The sequence below is a fragment of the Cuculus canorus genome, chromosome 3 (assembly GCF_017976375.1).
Source record: "Cuculus canorus isolate bCucCan1 chromosome 3, bCucCan1.pri, whole genome shotgun sequence".
NCBI lineage: Eukaryota > Metazoa > Chordata > Aves > Cuculiformes > Cuculidae > Cuculus > Cuculus canorus.
The window spans coordinates 113322288-113343483 of record NC_071403.1 but is presented as its reverse complement, the minus strand read 5'-3'; the positions used below and the strand labels follow the sequence as shown (position 1 = coordinate 113343483).

Below are 21196 nucleotides of genomic sequence, written 5' to 3'. Positions count from 1 at the left end.
ACTCTGAAAGTTGTGAACATTAGAATACGTGGATGCCTAGAAGAGGTATGGATTCTCCATCCTTAGAGTTATCCAGAACTTGACTGGATCATGTCATGGGCAATTCTGTCTTGTTGGAAATGCTTTCAGTGGGGGCTAGTTGGATTGTCTGACCTTTAGAGGCCTGTACCACTGTAAATTATTCTTGGATGTATTTCTAGAAGGGCTTTAATAGTGCATTGTCATTGATATTAGTGTGTCAAAAGCTGTTAATTAAATAATCTGTAATTTTCTCACCACTAAACGCGTAAAGATTTAGTGAGGAATCCTTTAAAAATATATTGGTGACAAAAAGGCTGAGAGAGATGTGATTGCTTTGTAATAACCGTGGTGTTCTGTCTTACTTAACTACATATGCATACTTTAGTACAGGTATCTCTGGAGTATAAAATTATTGAAGTGTTTTGTACATAAACATTGTATATGAATGAAGATACATTTGAGAAATGCTTAATAAACTTTACACCACTTAAGAGTTGTCGTGCATATTTTTAGTAGGCTGATTAATCCCTTATAATCATCTTCACACAATTATAGTTTATTACAGAAAACATCTATGTTAAGACTAGAAGCAGAATAGAAAAAACATTCTGTTTAAAATACAGACAGGTGAAGTGTGGGTTTTTTTAAAAATAGTCTGACTGATTTGATTAGAGTTTGAAATCTATGTATAACATGATTCCGGAAGGTGTCACTAAGCTGAAATGATCAATACATTTATTAATTCATTCATTCCACTAAAACTTCTAGTGGAAGTCAGCTCTCGCTATCCCTGGGACTGCTGTATGTATATATAGCTTTTCTTTACAGGGCTTTGAATTGGGACATCATGGCTTGTAAACTCATGATTGAGTAGTCAGACTTTGTCAAAGCAGAATTTTCTAACTCACCTCGGTGAACGAGGAAGACACATCCCACCGAAGGTCACTGTCATACAGCGGTCAGTTTACCAAGCGTTCTGCTCAAGAACTGGACACGGTTTGCTCAGTTCTCTAAATCAAGTAAACCTTTTCCTGAAATCCATAACGAGTCCATATTTACACAGTTTTGGTATTGGTTGGCAGCTTTGGTTGGAGATGCATTCCTTTTTTAACAGTACAGAATGTTGGAAGAGCCATCTGTATAGGTGTGAATATATATAATACGAGGATGTTCTGGTCCTCAAGCAAAAAATAGGTTTACCAGTATAAAATACCTTTTTTTTTTTTTTTTTTTTGTGACTAGAATGCTGTTCTGCAACAGGAATTGCATTAAAATGTGTAATTGTACAGTTACGTACAAACACAGGCTATATTGCTTTAAGTCTGTACTTGGGAAGAGGGGGAATGACATAGATAAATGTAACTAATTTGTATGCATGCCTGCGGTATTTATGTGCACAAATTAGAGAGCTGAGATCGAGAGGCTGAGTGAGATGAAAATCTGATTATTGGCAATTAACCTGTTTAGATGACTTCACATTTCAATAAATACATTGATTGAGAAGAGAGACCTAGAGTGATGGAATACTAAAAACTGAGAGATCAGTTTGTCACCATGAATACCATTTGCCATTCTGAAGTCCAGAGATTGTAACGGGAAAAGCATTTAGCGTCAAGTCTTGAGGGTCTAGAAGGTAGAAAAACTGTTTCTTCGAATGTAGTTGGAAAGGTTTCTCTCATCCTTTATTGCACATCTTGATGGTCTTTATAGTTTTTACAGCCAAGTTATTTTTTAATGTTCTTCGGGGAAACGCGTAGTTTTAAACTTTGCATCTGTGTATGTGTGTGAAGGGGGGCAGAGTAGGGGAGTATTTGCGTTATTCAGTGAATAGAATTTTCCATTCCTCTTAGTTGAAAAAAGGATTGTTTTATTTGCTTGGAATGCACGTGTGTTTGGACTGTCTGACATCTGTGCTGCCTAATAAATCTCTTTAGAAAGGGGCAAATCCTTCTCCCCCCAATAACTGTTGAAGAGTGACTCCTCTGAATAGCTCATGTTTTGCTATCAAGCTATGTGTCCTGTGGCAGTTAACATAAGCACCTGAATGGAAGAATGCATCTAGTCTTTTGTCTGTAATCACCCTGGGGTCCTAATGGCCGTTGGATGCTTATCTCCTAGAATAATATTGCAGCCAGTTGATCTTTTTGGATTTCTGTAGCAAGTTCTTCAATTTTTTATGAGTTTACATTGTGTGTTTATCTCCATTCACAGTTGTCTCTGATCATTTTGTTCAGATAATTTTGAGTTTAAATGCCGCCCTTTAGTCTGCTTTTAGCCTCTCCAGAAACGAAACTGTTTGTACTCATTTTCTAGCCCTTAAGCCATCTGTGAAAATACTGAATAATACCAGACCCAGAACAGACTCCTGTGAAATCCATTTTATATGCCTCACTAGTGTTACAGTGAACTATTGATAGTCGTATAACTGAACAGAAGACAAAACTAATCTTGCAGAAGTTTCAGCTAAATCATGGTAATACAGGTTTTGATTTAGGACCTCCCTTGTTCCTCTCACAGATAACATCATAGCCCTCTAAGTGCAGCCTCTCGCTGCAGGCAGGCAGACACTCAAATGCTTTCGAGTGCTTATTGCAGAAAAGAAAGCCACTTGTGTTGCTCGGAGGAGCGCCGTGAGTGGTGGCTTGCTGATAGGGTTGGATTTCCAATTGCTATCCAGAGCAGCGGTGCAGTCATTTGTGGCAGATGTATAAGGAGGTGTTTGTACTATTTGGACAGTCTGTTTGGCAAGTTGTCCAGTCTTTTCCTGTGGGAAAAGGGATGGCAGCTACTCCAGAGGTTTGCTAAGTGGACCACACTATTCTGCACCCTGTTTCCCTGGTGTGTCTGACAGCGTTTCACATCACACTTTCGAAGTGTTGCTAAACCTAAAATATGCTGTAGTGATGGCCTTAACTACAAAACCCTTTGCAGAGGCCTTTAGGAACATATTTTTCTACCACGTTTTTGGCTTTTTCATTGTATGTTTTGATAGTTTTCATAGGCTGGGAGTGTCTTGATAGGGTCCATCATATGTTTCCCTTCACATGCCTTTTTTCCATCTCTGAAAGACAGACTGTGTTTTTCTTATTCAGCCTTCTGTAACTTGTTGTGTTCTCAAGGGTGATGTCTCTTAGTTTGATTTGTTATTTCTTTAGCTGTTATGAGGTGAATTTCTCAGCCCTCGAAATATCTTCTTTTTATTTGAGACTGAATTTTTTTATGCTGGTCTCACCCATTATTATTGTCAACTGTTAATTGTTCATTTGCTTGAGATCTTTTAATAAGAATCAAAGCAAAAAAAGATATTTAACACTTTGCTTTTCTTGGCTTTTTGTTACTAGTATGTCATTTTTGTTACTAGTATGTCATTAGTCATTATGTTATATCATAGGCGTACAAGGAAAACAGAGACAGTGCAGTCTTACTTTGTAAGAGGTATCAAGTGAAGAAGAGTGTATAAGAACCCTTCTCCCTAAGCCACTAGTGAGACAGGCATTAAAATAAAAATGTCCAATTAGTATAGCTGCATTTTAATAGGACAATAAAAAATGAGAGGCAAAAGAGAAAAACAGCAAAAATTATTGCACGGATGAAATTATGTTGAAATGGAAGACTGAAAGAGTGCAGTGTATTAGCAAAGCAGAGATCAAGAGGTGATTGATTTTATTCTGCAGATATTTTTAGATGGAAGAGAAGCTAATAAACCTTTGGATTTACCAAGGAAGGTGTAACAAGAACCAGTGGGCTTTATAACACGTCAAATTTTAGCATGATATTTTGACAGTAAGTAAAATTAATTGTTGGAATGTATAGTTCTCCAAGAGAGACGGTGGATTTTGTTGGTGAGGCTGGATATGTCTGCTACACACATTATGAGGCACAAAGTTACTCAACTCGTTTGGCTGGTACCAACCTGAAATGTGATGATGACATTTGGCTTCAAAATCTGCGAGTGTAACATAAACAGAAGCTAATTGCATGGCTAAGCCTGTGTTTTCATATGTGGAGGCCTTTATTGCCTCTGTGGTGAACAAAGCAGATCGTGTTTAAACATGTCCCATTAGAATGTGTGACCAGTCCCAGAGTATAATTGTGAAGCATCTAAGAAGAAAACAACATGCTGGCATATCATCTGAGTTAAATGTTATTGCTTTGAAAACAGAGATGTTAATATCTGTATTATTGCACTTGGTTGCTGAGAGATAAAATTTTTCTTTATTTTGAAGTGCCTTATTGAGACAGCAAACTCTGATTCAACGTCTGCATCTTTTATCTGCCTATCCTGTTGCTTTAAAAATGCAATATATGTTGTTATGGTTTATAACTTGCTTAATTTCCTTTTCTTTTTCCCACAACCCCAAACTATGATTTGAGGTTCTTTTAGAGAGCAGTTTATAGTTATAGGTTATTGCTTATGGCAGTGCTTCTCTGGTTGGTTATGAGAGACTTTCAGACAGAAAAAGTTGCCAGGCATGGTAGAATTGTGGATTTGTTCTTATGACTCTCAGAATTTATTTTTCTGATCATAAGTTGCATCTATTGCTGTGGTTATACCTTTGCAAGAAAAGATGTGTAGTGTGACTTTCACTTTGCATTTATTAAGTTTTCTGCTACGGCAGTCATACTGCGCAAGAGAAGTACAATGAAATATGAAGTTATCAGAAGTTGAATAAGCATATGACTGATCAGACAGAGCTTAGTGTATTTATTTAATCTTCTTATTCGTTGTATCCTCCATTGAAAGCATCATCAGTTGCAGTACAGAATACGAATTTAGAGGAACAAGTCTGAGTAAGAGAACAAGCTTTGCCTCAGCGTCTCAGGGCTAGCTCAGTATGGTAGACTATATCCTTGTAGATACTGTTTCTTGAAGGTATAAATTTAGGAAACACTGAGCAACATGTGGCCAGATAGTCTCTCTGTGCCAAGCAAGGCCAGATGTCAATGCAGTATGTTACAATTGAAGAATTTCACATATCTGCATAGAGTCATAGAGTCATGGAGTAGTTTAGTTGGAAGGGACCTTAAAAAGATCATCCAGTTCCAACCCCCCTGCAATGGGCAGGGACACTTTGCGCTAGATCAGGTTGCTTAAAGCCTCATCCAGTGTGGCCTTCAACACCTCCAGGCAGGGAGCCACGATTCTTTTGATGGAACCCAGGATACAGTTGGCTTTCTGGGCTGTGAGCGTACATTGCCGGCTCATGTCGAGCTTCTTATCAACCATCATCCCCAAATCCTTCTCCGCAGGGCTGGTCACTATCACATCATCCCCCGTCCTGTATTGAAACGGCAAGAATCACATCCCTCAAACTGCTGGCCATCTTCAGATGATTTGTTCAGGCTTTTAGATTTGCATCTACTAAAACTGTGCTGTTGTTGCAAGTATAGTTGTATTTTGGTTGTCAGATTGTTAATACTTGTCATTAAAATTCAAAAGATTAAAAAAAAATAAAACAAATTACTTGCATTCTCCATATTTTTCTGATGGCCTCCTTTGATAATTTCTCTCTAAATGTTGAAGTGAAACAGAGAGCACCTCGAAGAGTTGGATGCCATTTTCGAGGTGACTATCATGTAGTACCCAGAGCACTTAATGTAAGTTGTCCTGGAATACAGGACATCTCTGGTGGGCTTCGTTGGGAAATGGTTGTGATAAGTGACCAAAATTCTTGGAAATGATAAAAAGAGAAATGGAAGTTATAATTTGATTTATTACATAGTTTGTTGGTTGAAATACTTTTTGATGTATCAATGAATAAATCACTGCAGTTTTGAGTAAGAACAAAACCACAAGTTACTTGTAGGAGATTTTCTATCTGTTTATTTATTTATATTAAACAAAAGGCCAAGATAAGGATTTGGAAATGCACAGTGGATTTGTTGTTGGTTTGTTTTTAAGATATTTCTCTGAGCAGTTTCTTCTTACAGAAGATCTATGAAGCTAAATTTGTGTTGTTATATTATAAAATATGAGAAATTAGTTGAATGGGGGAAAGCTAATTTGCTAGGCTTTAATTATTTATCGAAATTTGTGTAACATTTAAAAAGATTTTGTGACAGATCTTTGTAATGTTGAACTCTGGTGGGTACTGTTATTTCCTCTTTATTTTGTTCCACTTCTATGATTACATAGTTGAGTTGCAGAAATGTCACAGGTGTCTGTTAAATTTCTTCCTTTGCTTTGCAGTATTTCAGTAAGCACAAAAATATTAGTCCCACAGAGAGCTGTGATTGCTGTGTTGTTGTTTCAGTAAAACTCACGGTTGTAATGGTGATTCAGTACCTGCCTTGTCTTAATATAACAAACATTGCGTTTATAACCATGCATCCCACATTTTTTTTTAAAAATTGCCCTTTCATGTTTCCAAAGAGTTATTTCCAACAGGGAGTTAATTTGTTTTAAAAGTTTGGTTTCGTTTTACATTTGACGTGGAATTTTCATAAAGTTGAGTGTGAATGATGATGTTGGGGTCTCCAGGGATCTCACTGAATTTTACTTTTATTTTCAGTGTATAAAAGAATTATGTTTGCTACTGCTTAACCAGTCCCTCCTGCTGCCGTCCCTGAAACTCCTGGTGGAAAGCAAAGATGCGGATCTTCATGCTGTGGCACTGGAGCAGATAACAGCTGTTGCAAAGGTATGAGCAGTTGAATTAAGCACCTTTTAGAGTTTGAGGTAATAAATGAGCTCTTTTATCTTCGTATAGTAATCAGAGACTATAAAAACCCTTACCATTATTAAGATTTTCCACAGCTATTTTCCACAGCGAACAGTAACACAGGGCTAGTAAGATCTTTTATATATACTTGAGATGATTAAAACTCATAGCACTTTCATTAAATTATTCAGAATGTTATTTCAAGTCAGTGTGGTGGAACAGAAACTAGTCTGTTATATAAAGTAGACTTTTATCTCTTTTTTCGTATTCGAGCACTTTGGAGGTTTTTTAAAGTGATAATAGTATATCACGTGAGTTACCTTGTTCCTGACAAACTTGGTAGTCTGTTCATACACGAGTGGAGAGCTGTTATATCACTGGTTTTGTTGTATAGAGGTTAAAATGCAAGATGGTATGTTTGGAGTCTTTCATACAATTCTGAACAGGTTTTATTTGATATTGCAGCAGAGTTTCTGGATGAAAAAAAAACCCAACATACTGGTTTTTTTTTTCCGTTGGACAAGAACTGAAAGACATTACTGTGTATTTCTCAATTGTTATATAAAGTATGTTTGCTTTTCAGTTAAGAAGGAACACCTAAAAAGATGAAAGCTAGTCTCCTAGACAAAAGCATTGTAATATCTTTTATCTTTTTTTTTTTTCCTGAAAACTGAGGTGGGTTTAAATCTTCTTCAACCTCTTAATTGAACTTGTGCATGTATGACCTGACTTTCTTGAATTTTATTAGCTATTTGTCACAAAAGAAAAGGGAGATATTGTCTCAGACCTTCATATGAAAAGGAATGGCTTTCCCATCTGGCTGAATTAACTGCTTTGAACTTTTGCAAAATTATAACATTTAGGTAGAAAAACCACATTTCTAATAGTTCCAAATTCTGCGCTATATCTTAGGTGCTTCTTGGTTGTGTATTACAATATAAAATAAGGATGGTAAATGACCCGTGTGCTACTTCAAAATGAAACTGCCCATATGAAACAGAAATGGAACTGTGTATATCTTTTTCAAATAAGCATCCGCAAAACACAGAAACCTTAAAAATGTGATTTGTAGGAATTGAAATTGAAATTACAACTTTTTTCTGAGACACCTAAAGTAGGCAGAGATTCCCCTGTTTCTGCGGGAGCCGTCTAGGGCAGGCCCTCTGCTCTAGTTACATTAACTGCAACAAACATTTCAGTTTTCTTGATTGCCACAGACTGTGCAGCCCTATTCCTTACTTACCATTCTTTGTTCCCTTGGAAAGATGCTCTGCATCCTGCTCTTCCCAGGTTTCTCCCTTAAGTCTCTCCTCCTCACTTATTCTTGCCCTTGTACTGTGTCTTTCCTTCTTATGCTGCGTGTTGCATTCCAGAAGCTTTCTCTTTTTGCATCCATTGGATAGCGTGAGAAAGGATTATTCTCTTTCCCCTTCAAGAGGACTCCAGAACATAGCGGTGATAACAGTCAGATAAGCAATAGATCTGGAAGCATAGACTCCATCTCGGATGTTGCTAATTTTCCTACAAAAGGACTTAATTACCAAGATGGGTGAAGCACAAGCTTTTTTTAACTTGTTCTCTATGAACATTTATAAAATGGTTGCTTGGAAGGTCATAGGTCATGTAATATGTAATACACATGTGCTTGTACCAAAATTCCGTTCTAAACAAAGAACCACAGGTTTTCTAAAAAAAAAATAAATAAATTCTGAAAACCCACAAATTTTCCGGAAAACATAGTTTTATAAAAGTTAATCATCAAAACAATAGTAGATTATCTTCCATATATTGATAGTTTTCTTTTACCATCTGCAGTTTCAGATTTTGTGTCCACAAAGCAGATCAGAAAAAAAAAACCAACAGAAAAACAGTTGGGGATCTGATATATGCATGCACTTTCTTGTCTGTATGTTCTAGTTAACCTTTTAAAATTAACTTTTTTTGTTAACAGATGAAAGCTGCTGCGTAAGTGGCTAGCGCTGAAGCTTACCAGCAGGAATTTGTGTCCGAATACATTTTATTTAACTATTTTTAAAGCAGAATGCTGTGCAGTAGGACTTTCTGAATGACTGCTAATTGTCTGACTCTCTTAACTGGCTTTTTCTTTCCAGTGTTTTCAATTTTTGTTTCCGGGCTTTCAATTTTCTACGCTCTAGGTTGATTACATTCTATCAAAGTTTTAGGGACAGGAACCATTATATCTTCTTACTAACATAAAGCACTTTGTACACCTTTGCATACCTAAAGTGATATTTTTTTGGCCCAATTATGTAGAAGGCATCTCGATAAGCCGTTTCTAATTTTTTCCTTCTAAATTCAGTCTTCATTTGAGCACGTAGTTTTGTAAGAATGCTGCATAACTTAGAATTTTCAAAGAATTTTGCTTTGGTCTAATGTTTTGTCTTCAGTCAATGGAAGTTGAAGTACTGACTTCATTACATCAAGCACAGTTTATCCAGTACCTTGAATGTGACATTTCACCAGCAACGTTGAAAAAGCAAATAGTACAGAAGAGTGCCATGCTAAATTTAAAAGCTGCTCTTATAATTTAGAGCTCTTACTCCGTGTTTTATATGCATTTCTTATATTAGTTAGTGTCGTACTAAAAGTTCATATATTGCTTAGCTATGTCAGTGATGTTTATTCAGTATAATTTTGTACGTGTGTTTTTTTTCTTTTTAAAAACAGTATTCAGACTGTTCACGTTGTTTGTAGAATTCTTAATGAATTTTCAGAGGAAGCCCACTTCTGCTTGCGTTAAGTGGGGAAAAGGATAAATAACATCTGGCAAAGGGAAGTCATAGCTATTGATTCCCTGACATAGTGCTAACACAGCTCACAAACATGGCTGTGAGAAAAATACAGCACTTGCTTGCTGATACGATGTATTAGTTAGCCATTTGTTGTATGTTGCTGACAGCTTTATGGATGTTTACAGTTAAGGATGATGCTGAAGTGCTGATACTAGGAATTGTATAGCTTTTGCCTGTAATAAAGCAACCGAGATTTTGTGTAAGCTTTTTTGAAATTGCAGACCTCTCTTTTTATTGTGTATCTTATAAACTATGGCTTGTCTTTTTTTTCTTTTTTTTTTGGATAGCAGAAATAACTGCTCTTCATCTCTGTTGTGTGAATAATTTTTAAAATCGGTTTACTTAAATAAGCTTATTACTGCCAATAGGGCTCAGAGTTTGCCCTTAAGAGTGTATCTGACAAGAGTTTCAGTGTTGTCTGTCCCTTGGCTAGCTTACAAAGATTAAGATTGATTTTTATGTTTCTGACAGAGCAAGTAAATACTCTATTCCCTCTTGGTAGTTACACTGTTAAAACAGCTAACAAATGGGCATTAATATAATCAGTGCAAATACTTCTTCAATTAATACTTTAATAGAAACCAGAACTAGGAAATGGTTTTACTTAATCTGAAATAATACCTTAGCTCAGTTTACATACTATACTTCCAATGCTGAAGTACTGAAACTACCTTTAAACATGATTTATTGAAAATTATAATAAGAAAAATCATAAAAAATGTGTAAAATAGTGGGATTTCCAGATTTCTCTAGTATCTTATGCTATTTATGGCTTCTCATATGGTGTGGCTTACCTTTTAAAAGAAATCTTTTTAAATTATATGTGTGTAAGGTAGTGGTGATTATGGTAAAATCTCTCTCTCTAGTTTAGCTTTCTAGAGATTTTCATATCTCTTTGTTTTCTTCTCCCCTTATTTGCCCTATAGCTATAGACTCCATTTGAGAATAAAATGAAAAGCATTTTTACCTTCGGTAGTAGTGGAGAGCTAATACTTTGGGAAATAGCAAGTTCAGTGCTTTTCTGTGTTACGTCAGCAGCAGCCTTTATCGTTCCATTATTATTGATAATTCATAATGCATGGATTTTATAATGCATAAGTAATGGATGAAATATTGCTATTGCTAATACCAGAATCTCCAGACGACTGCACAAACAGTGTTGACAGCAAATTGCCCAGATGCTGACTTGCCCCTAAGTTAGGCAAAAGATACCACCTGACCTACTCTCACTTATCTGAAACTTTCATTACAGGAGAGAGCTGTTTTTTTTGTCAGATAAGCTGCTTTGTTGCACGTAGAGCTACAGCGTCCGTGTAGTCTGTATTAGCAACCAGAAAAAACACTGGATGCTGATGCAAGATGTGTCTGTCCTTGGTCTTGGAGAGCGGATCCACAAAATTCTTGTGTTCATGGTCGCATGAATTTGTGAAGACTTCAGTGATCTATCAGTAGAGCCTTCTACGAGCCTTCAAGAGACCGCACCTTGAGTACTGTGTTCAGTTCTGGGCCCCTCACCACAAGAAGGATGTTGAGGCTCTGGAGCGTGTCCAGAGAAGAGCAACGAAGCTGGTGAGGGGCTGGAGAACAAGTCTTACAAGGAGCCGCTGAGAGAGCTGGGGTTGTTTAGCCTTGAGAAGAGGAGGCTGAGGGGAGACCTTATTGCTCTCTACAACTACCTGAAAGGAGGTTGTGGAGAGGAGGGAGCTGGCCTCTTCTCCCAGGTGACAGGGGACAGGACAAGAGGGAATGGCCTCAAGCTCCGTCAGGGGAGGTTCAGGCTGGATATCAGAAAAAAATTCTTCACAGAAAGAGTCATTGGGCATTGGCAGAGGCTGCCCAGGGAGGTGGTCGAGTCGCCTTCCCTGGAGGTGTTTAAGGAACAAGTGGATGAAGTGTTTAGGGACATGGTTTAGGGAGTGTTAGGAATGGTTGGACTCGATGATCCAGTGGGTCCTTTCCAACCTGGTGATTCTATGATTCTGGGTAAAACAGAAGAGGAACTTGAGACTCATAGAAGGTTTTACTGGATAAAACAGAAGAGCTGCCACCTATGGCAAAGCTGATCTTCACCCACTTACTTCACACAGAAGCTTTCTTAAAACTTGCAGGCTCCCTATCTCTGCTCAGCGAGGGCAGCTGCTGCCTTGGTAGAGCCCAGTGTGTCAAGCCTGAGCCTATTTGCAGTTTGTAATACTGTGCTGATGGCAAAGCCCCAGGCAGACCTGCTTAACCCTTGCTAATTACGCACTGATAGCACTGAATTTAGTGTAAGACACAAACTGCCCTTCTGATTCAGAAATACAACAGTTAGAGTAGGGGGGGAACACCGGTTGTTCGACTGCTTTGTGTTCAGATCATTTGCTTAGGGTGTCAAGGAGAAAACCTGAATCCGCCACCCTTTCTAAGACTCGCACTTAGTAGTGTGGGATAAGGCTCCTCTCCATCCTGCTGAAGATGTACAGAAAACATTTGGGGTTTCGGGAGACAGAGTGCAAGTGGGTTCTCACTTCTGTACCTGTTGTGGAGAACCTTGCTGTGACATGTTTTTCCAGTTGCAGATGCTGATCAGTTTATGAATTCTGCATTAAAGAGAGATTTGATAAAATGCATGAGCCGTGTTTGAAGCAGACTGCAGTAGGACTGCTTCACTGGAAATTATGAGAGCATCTGTTGCATTTCTGTTTCTGTTCTGTCTCGCTTTCTAAATGAATGTGCACTTCTCTAGCATTGATTGAGTATTGATCATCACAGTCTAAAGGAGTGAGGTAGTCATCAGAGATACCACTTGAACGCCTGCATCTTGAGTGTAGATTTAAGCCAACACCCAGACAGATATGTAAGTCAAGGAAAAATATCTTTTTTTCCTTTATCTCCCTAGTGTAAGTATCCCCATTAGTTCTTTTACTTGTATATGTGTGCATTGCGTGGGCACCAGACTAAATCTGTACTGTCAAATGTTACTGAAGGAGGGGCAGAGTCAAAAAAACATTCTTCCATTTAAGCCTTCCGGAAGTAACACGTTTTAAACTAATGAAAAATTTAGCACCCTCAGCATGAAAGTCTAGATAGGCATAATGATTTTTCTCCATCGTATATACTCCGAGTTTGTCATTATTGTGGTTTATAGTGTATTTACGAGTTCGTACGGTATGGGAAGTGGTTGTGTATTTGTTTCTGCAGAAGATACCTGCACCTTTGAGACTTGCTTAAACGGAAGTCAGCTGCATCTCATATTGCTGGGAGAGTGTTTCTAGGATCAGCAGTAAACTTTGCTGGAATCAATGTTTTAAAATTTATTTAGGATCTTGGGATAGTGAGGGCTTTGCATACGCAGGCAGATCAGAAGCGACTCATGAATATAAGATCCTCCCTCTATTGTCTCTCCAGAAGCGTTTTTTTAACACCGGGATGGTAACTTTGTATTTTAGTAATTCTCTTAATCAGATTTTAGTGTCGTGTTTACAAGTCTTGCCAGAAGAACAATTTTGGTAAACAAATTATAGAACCAGTTAGAGTCTGTGTCTACTGTGGGATAATATTTGGTATGCATGCTGAAAGTGTATCCTTATGGACCACCTGTGCTAATATAAACACTTAAAATATGATAGAAATCATTGACCAAAAAAAAATTACCCTGAAGATTGTGTTGAATTAATGTTTTTAAAATGATAAAATTATGAGGATCAAGCATCCATCTGGAACAGTAACCTGGCAACAGAAGAGGGAAGAATTACAAGTCTAACAGAGGGTAAGAATAGGGCAAATGCATAGGCTCTTTTTCTGAGACACTGCTCTCCCAGCTGCCAGGAATTTTCAGCTGTATTAGTGACCTAAGTAACTACTAGTGGTTTTCTTCCTCAGTTTTGTCCTGTGTCTGCTTAAATATGAGTGAGTTTTACATTCTGCAGTATGATTTTCCAGAGAGTTCAACAGTGTAAAAAAGCGATTTCCTTTTATTTACTGTGAATCTGATCCTATTTGATTCGTTTGGTACTTTGTAATTCTTTTTTTAATGAAATAATGTGTTTAATCTATCCTGTATACTCTAATGATTATTTACCTGCTGTATACCATCTAAGCTGCCTCCTTTCTAGATTGGGGAGTCTTAGTTTTGCTGAGTCATTTCTTGCACAGACTTCATATTATACTCTCTGTGCTTTATTTTTTACTTCTAAATATATGCTCTGTATGTTTACTTTTATTTTGTTTTATTAGTTTTTGGCTTCAATGCTTGTTACTCTAATTTAAAATGAATTTTAAATACATGTATTAAGGAATATTTAGATTGATCTAATTTTTAAAGATAATACAGTTTTATCTAAGCATCATTTCTCAGTCTGTAAGCAGTCTTAATTAAGATTTTAAAATACACGTTAATTTATTTGCAATTTGTATAGATGCTGGTAAGGAGTTTTGGTGTATGGATTTGTTTTTATTTCATTAAACCTTGGTTTCTCTGTGTTCTTCCCACACCTTTCAGACTTAACTTGGGTTGACCCAAGACTTGCAGAATAGGCAGTGGTCTCAGCTGCGTGAAAATTGTTCACCAGGTCTGGTTGCCATCTTATTCCTCCAACCACTTGGCTGAAGGCAATTACATTACAAAGGTTTCCTGTTTATGTCCAGGTCTTCTGAAGTCAGAAAATGGGAAATGTTAACCAGTTTAAACCTATTGGAGTAGTTGAGCTTAAGGATGAGCGGTCAGAGATGACCAAGAGCCTTTTGTGTGCTCTTTTCTTATGTGTAAAGACATAATGATTTCATTGCATGTGGGCATCTTCACCCCACAGTATAGTTGAGGTGTTTAATGGTTTTATGAAAAGGGCTTTTTACTTTCAGACCTGTGTCTCTCCGATTTGTAATTTTTTGGCATATGAAATTGCACTCATCTATAGGACTTTTATCACTAACTGACTAACAGCCTAAAAAACTAACTTAAATCAGACCTCTTTATCTGCTGTTAATCTCATTGCTGTAATTGTTTTTTTTTGCATTTTATATCCATAAAATTAAATACAAGCCCTGTATAAAGTTGCAGCATGCATGCAGGTCAAGAATAGAGCACATGGAGCTCAGAGGTGGGGTCAGAATATCCCTCCAGCCTCCCAGTTCAGAAAAGGTGAGAGCTGCTTGGATAATGGTTAAGCGTGCTGCATGGTATGCTACAAGATGACAACAATTCCAGCTAGAAATTTCATTAATCATCAGCCTGTCCTCAACAGGAAAACATGTCAGTAATTAACATATGACGACTTAGAGAAATTATTGACTAATTAAAGACTTAAAGAGCAGACAGCTTAAAGACTGAACATCTCTGCCGTTCTTAGGACTGTTTAGTAAACTAAACCGAGAACTGCTACACACTATTGCGTTAATTTTGTAATCCAGGAGAGGTTTGTGTAACTAAGTGTGAAAATGTTGAAGACTTGGAGGAAATCAAGTTTATTTTTAAGGTTTCAGTGGAAAGAAAAATACAAATATCTAAATGAAGTAATGAAGAAGTAGCATGAAGGTGAAACAGTGAACTTCCTGGTTAGCATAATAAAGCTGTTCTGTTTTTTCTGGAAAGCTTCTGGAGTTCCAAAGGAAGTGAAAATAGTAAATGGAAAGTAGTGATCATATGTTATTAATCATAAATTGAATGACAAAGAGTTGTTTGGAGAATAGCTTCACCTGGAGTCTTTTATCTGAGGATTCATGTTTGATAAAGTATAGCAATTTTTAATGCCACAATATTTCATGTTCTTGTGTTTTCCCTTTTTAATTGTATTTTGTATTGCATAGAGTGCATCTTCCAAAACAGAGCAACAAATTGCTGTGTTTCTGTTGCTTATCACGTTCATGCTTTCAGTCATCATGCTGCATTCAAGAGAAAATTATGTACCTGTTCCGATTTATGCTTTGAGGATCCCGTTTCTGGTTTGACTACCTGTACAGGGAACCTGGAGGGAGTAGTCTTCCACATTAGATTGTCCATGTTAAATTGCGTGCATGATCTCTCGCATTGAACATGTCTGAGTAGATAAGATTTTTACTAGTACATTGGGTTGTCTGGACTAACAGTTGATAGTTTAATCTTTCTGGGAAAAGTAGTGATTAGCCCCAACTGCAAATTGACAGTGTTACCTGTTACTAAGAAATAGTTGTGGAAACTTCACAGAACAGAGGGGTTATTAGCAAGAAGTGCCTGTTCCAGTGTGCTCATGGTGACCATAGTTGGGGCAAGAGGTGGATGCAGCCCACTGCACATGAATCACAGAGTGGTAGGGGTTGGAACAGACCTTTTGAGATCGTCTAGTCTAACCCCCCTGCTAAAGCAGGTTCACCTTGAGTAGGTAACATGAATGTGAGGAAGCACAGCTATACACTGTTTAAGCTTGAACTAAAACAGACTGACAAGGAAACTTTAAATGATGTCCTGAAAAGAAACAGGGTTAAATGTTCCGTTGTACTAATTAGATTTGACATTGCTTAATCTCAGCTGTCAGATGTCAGTGTTAAATCTTTTGGTGTACAGTAGTCATATCGTGGGGTCACAAAATAATAGCAGTTGAATTGGTCTTCAAGAGCACCGTATCACTGGAACACAAGATCTGATACTAGCGATGTAAAGTAGTGCATCACTTTTATGGAAAATGAAACAGAGGCTAAACAGACAGATTTTTTTTTTTTAAACTGAGAAGTTGTTTTGTAAATGTAGTACAATTTGATTAGTTTATGTATAACTTGATAGGATGTGGTCATTGAAAACTTATTATTGTCTACCTCTTCTTTGTTATTTTTTTTTGTTACATGTATTTGTTTTATTGCACTTCTTGAAGTGTTAAGACACCTAAGCTGATTTTAAAAAACACTACATTTCAAGGAACCTAGGAAAGACACGTCAAAATTAAGTGAAACAGAATTTAAAGTATTCGTTAGTGTTATTTGTAAAGCTGTTGACAAGGTTTTCAAGGGAATATCTGCTCTCATGTATCAAGCAACCTCATGTTTTAAAGGCATCCAGGATGTCTCACAGGGGTAGCAGCTCTGCGCTCCAAATCTTTTAAAATATAAGTTGTATTCTTCTGTAAATTTCATCCATGCTGTGAGTACTGAAAGTCTGGAAAATCTCATTGAGTCTGAAAATGTAGTGTATTATATTAATAGGTGAAATGTAACATATCATTAGTGGAAAAGTGACTAACATTTAATATATTCTTGTCTAACCTTCCTCAAGCTGTCGATCTGGGTATGGAGGTAGATGATGTGGTCCATTCTGCACTGGGGCTGAGAACCTGTGAAAAGCATAAAGCTATTATATAGTCCTAGCCAGGTTGTTAAGCATCCTTATTGCTTATCTTCATGCAGGTCAAATATTTATATTAATGTGATAGAGACTGTTTAAGATATACTTTTACATACATATTCTGACACCTGCAGAGTGTGTATCCCTGTTTTTAATCTATATGCAACACTCATCTTGCTTTCAATGTCATGCTGTGCAGTTGAAACAGTCATGACATGTTCTAGTTGATGGATGTATCTGATAATTAATATTTAATTACTTTGAATTTTTCTTTATTTGTAGGTTGATGATACCAGTTGTGATCCTGAAGTACTTTCCTTGCTCCTCGATGCCAAGTTAGTGGTGAAGTGCATATCGACTGCCTTTTATCCTCGCCTAATTGACCACTTACTGGCTAACCAGGCAGAAGGAGGCTGGGATGTAGAGGAGATAGCAAAGCAACTTAAAGAAGCAGGGTTCAATGCAGAGGCCGGATCCCTCTTGATGGCTTACCGAGGGACTCATCCTGCTCTCAGGACTTTTACTACTGCTCTCCAGGCTGTTCAACATTGGATCTAAAAATGTTGGATTTGTGCATTTGTCTGCCTTTTTGCTGGAGATCTCACACAAAAGGGAGAAACTGTTGTTCTTGGTGAAGTAACAAAGTTAGTTATTACCTACAATTTGTAGAAAATACAAACAGCACACTTACCGTGGATTCCCGTATGCTTATGATTGTTTAAAAAATTATTGGTGTGGACTGTATCATTCTATTATATGACTAGAAAAGCATTTAATGTAGTAATCCTTTTCAGATCAGAGAACAGTGTGAAATGATTACACTCTGTGACATAAATGAAACGTCTATAATCTGGGAGGTTATATACAATTTGTCTTAATTTCTGTAAGTAATTTACTCTTGTCATCATGTAAAACTAATGTAAAAATATAATTGTAAAGATCATATATGGAGCAAAACAAAAATGAGTAATTTCTGAGAATTTAAAAACTTTAAAATTTGGTATTGAGCAATGTTGTTGCTGCAGCTTTTGTTTGCAATAAGTAAAATATTTTGCATTTATTTTAGTCTCCTTTTTTTCCTCCTTTTAGAAAGATAGGAAAAATATTTTCTTTCTTCAGCCACTTTTTTGAAAATTTCTGTCTCTACTCAGTCCTATCCATAGGGGCAAACTGAACTTTTTTGACCTTGCACACAGTTCTAGTCTTTGAAATTTTTTTCTCTGCAATTTGGAAAGCCCCATCTCACATCTTAAACTTTTGTTGATACCTTTTGTGAATGAAGTTTCAAAGTGTTTTACTTACATTTTTCCCGAGTTCTGGAAGATTACATAAATGTGTTTATTTCCAAATGTCTTTCTGTCTTAATAAGGCAAAGTATTTGTGATTGTTTTCTGAAGTTCTTTAACAAGGGGACTGTCACTTTATTGCACCTCGTTACCAGAAAGTTTTGATGGTTCTATGCGTTTACAAGAGTTTGTTAAAAATTCATCTGTAAATATTTTGCCTAATGTGGTTTTCAGAGGTAATTTTTATTAAATACTGTGTAGGAACAATACACATGATAGAATCATAAGATAATACAGGTTTGAAGCAATCTGTAGAGGTAGTGTAGTCCAACTTCTTTCTGAAGACACCGTTCTTTTGAGCAGGTCACTCAAGGCTGTATTCGGTTGAGTCTTCAAAACCTCCAAGGATGTCTGTCCTCGTGCTTAGCTGTCCCCATGTTGGAAAGCTCGTTACATGTGTCCTTTTGTTTGAACTCATCTCATTGCAGCTTCTGCCCATTGTCTCTTATCCTCCCACCATGCATGCTGTGAAAAGACTGACTCCCTTGTCTCCATAACCTTCTTGTAGGTAGTGGGTTCCCGATAGCCTTCCCTCTTCGAAACAAACAAAACCCAAAAGAAGACAAAAATAGTTCCGGTGCAGTGATTGCGGCTCATAGGTGATTTAGCTGGCTGTACCTTGCCTGTGATAGAGATGCTGATGGATTCCATTAACACTGGTAATGTCTTTGGCAAGAGAGAGATCTAGTTCAGATGCAGCTGGTCTGTGCTTCGGTAATAACACTCTTGTCTGAGTTTTCCTCTCTTTGGGATATCCAGCCTGTTCATTATGCAATATATTAATAGTAACAAGCTGCCTATTAACAAGACTGTAGTTTCTAAAATCCTCCTATTTCCTAAATGTCACTCTAAATCATGAAAAAGCAAGAGGAGCAAATTAAAAGCTTGAAGGTAGCTTCATTACAAATTTGTACTACTGAGTTCTTTCCTAGATTTCATGATTTAGAAATAATTGATGACATTTTTGGAACCAAAACTGACTCTTATTGGCATCGTCTTTGGCTTGGGATCCGCTTTATTTTGTTGGCTTTTACTGACTGAAAATGGTTAGCTTTACTTCCCACCTTATGTAGGATTCTTAAGATTTTTAACAATACTGTAAATCTTCAGACTGTTGACTTATTTTTTGTATTTGCTAGTCCCAGCTATACTCCAGTGTTTTACAGGTTATTTCATCCGTGTATCTGATATACATATCACATTCAAATTTATATCATTCAGCTATATTGCCTTAACTCTCTTACGTCAACAGTCCCAAGAGCTGCAGACAAGTAAAGCAAAGTATATTAGAGTTGCAAAGAAAAGAAAAGAACTTAAAATAGATATTGTAACTGGAAATCAGTAGATTCAGGCAAACCACAAGGCATACCTTCAGCAAGAAAACCTTGGGTTATTCTATAGAAGGTATTTCTGTTCTTTCTGATGCAACGTTTTGGTCTGTCTGCATGTTTTGTTCTCAGATTAGTAAGTTCAGTGCTGTTTTGCTGTTTTTCCTTACTGTTCTTGTTCAGGATCATGAGAAGTTTGTGTTTAGTGTCACTTTAGAGCTGAGCTGTAGATAAAGCTCTAATGAGTGTTATTGATCATCTGTCCATTTTTTTGTTTTGCTGGCATTACAAATCCATGATAAATGTTTCCCTTGTAGCCAAGTCTGCTCCTGGTTTATTCTATATTGAAAACTTTCATCTCTAAGAAACAGTAGTGTATATATGTCCAAAATGATAATCCCACATTAGAGTGTGTTCCAAGTAAAATAAGATTTAAGGGGAAAAGAAGTGAAACAGTCAGCTGTCACATGTTGAGGGACAATGGATGTGACGGACGTCGTGAGCGGGAAAGTTCAAAAATATGTACAAGAGACTTCAAAATGCAAGTTTACCAGTCTGTGTAGCGCTTTAACAATAGCAATAACAGTAGCAATAACACAAGGATAACAATACCTAGTTTGCTACATACCATTTCACTTTAAATTCAATAATATTGCAAAGATAATAAATCTAGTCTAGCTTGTTGAGTTTTGGATTAGAAAAAATCCTTTAAATCTCTCTTAGTGTACAAATAAGTTGATTTTAGTAAGAGTAACAGCTCATGACTTAATAACGTTCAGTAGCAGCTGAGGAGAAGATACTGTTTGTGAAAATACATTAAAGAACCCTGTTTATGACCCAACACCCAAATGCGGATAAGGACACGATGAGCAATGATATATGTACAATGACAATCAGAAGTAAGTAAAGATGGAAGAGATAGCATCTCTGTCTGTACTTAACTCTAATAATTAGCTTGATACTAAGTAGCTTGATGTCAAGATGTATATGTAGCACATATGACACAAAGTGCTAATCCAAATGGAATCTGGGGCAGGGGGGAGTGGGATGGGGCCCAGCCTCTCAGCTGATCCCAGAAGTTTCGGTCCCCTCCTCCTTCTTGCCCACTGTAGTCCAGGGGAGGGGAGGGGGAGTTTCAGCATGTCGGCTGATCTCTAGAGTTTTGATGACTTTTTTCCCTCCTCCCAAAACTTTCCCTTTGTTCTGAAGTACTTATAGTGACTTCCACCTCACGGGCGAGTTTAGGTTGAAGCCTGAGTGAGTGAAGTCACTACATCAAACCCTGCTGACAGGTGGAAAAAGAATTCTCTCTTTGTGTGCCTAAACATAACTGTGCAAACCCAGTAGATGTGGCTATGGGAGTGGTTTGCCTCAGAGGCAGGGAGGAGGTGGATAACCTTAGCTGTGGAGGTCTGTTTTAGTATCATAATAATATTACAATGATGAGAACAGGTCATCTGTAGGTTGGGTTGTCAGACCAGCAGCTGCAATCCATCTTCTTAGAAAATAATTGGGCTCCTCTCCTTACAAGGGCTTTGCTGATAAGCAGGAGGTGGCTACACATACTTCTAAATGTCCCATTCCCCACTTACTGATATATCCTTGATGCATTGCTTTCTGTTGAAAACCTTGTACTCAGCCCATGGCAAGGAGTGGAGTGGAAGGAAAAAGGGGAGAGGAAGCACTCAGTCCCGTTTCTCCTCACATCCAGCCCCATTCCCAAACTTAGCTTTTATTC

At 37.3% G+C, this 21196-nt stretch overlaps 1 protein-coding gene across 1 annotated transcript in view; it reads left to right on the top strand.

Moving 5' to 3' along the window:
- The window catches only part of NBAS (NBAS subunit of NRZ tethering complex), a 173648-nt gene extending 153281 nt beyond the window's left edge, over nucleotides 1–20367 (top strand). Inside the window, exons 51-52 of the mRNA XM_054061941.1 lie at nucleotides 6534–6662; nucleotides 17067–20367. Of these exons, the coding sequence (XP_053917916.1) occupies nucleotides 6534–6662; nucleotides 17067–17342 (405 nt within the window). The 3' untranslated portion in view covers nucleotides 17343–20367. The remainder of the gene's footprint in view (nucleotides 1–6533; nucleotides 6663–17066) is intronic.
- Nucleotides 20368–21196: the final 829 nt, after the last annotated feature.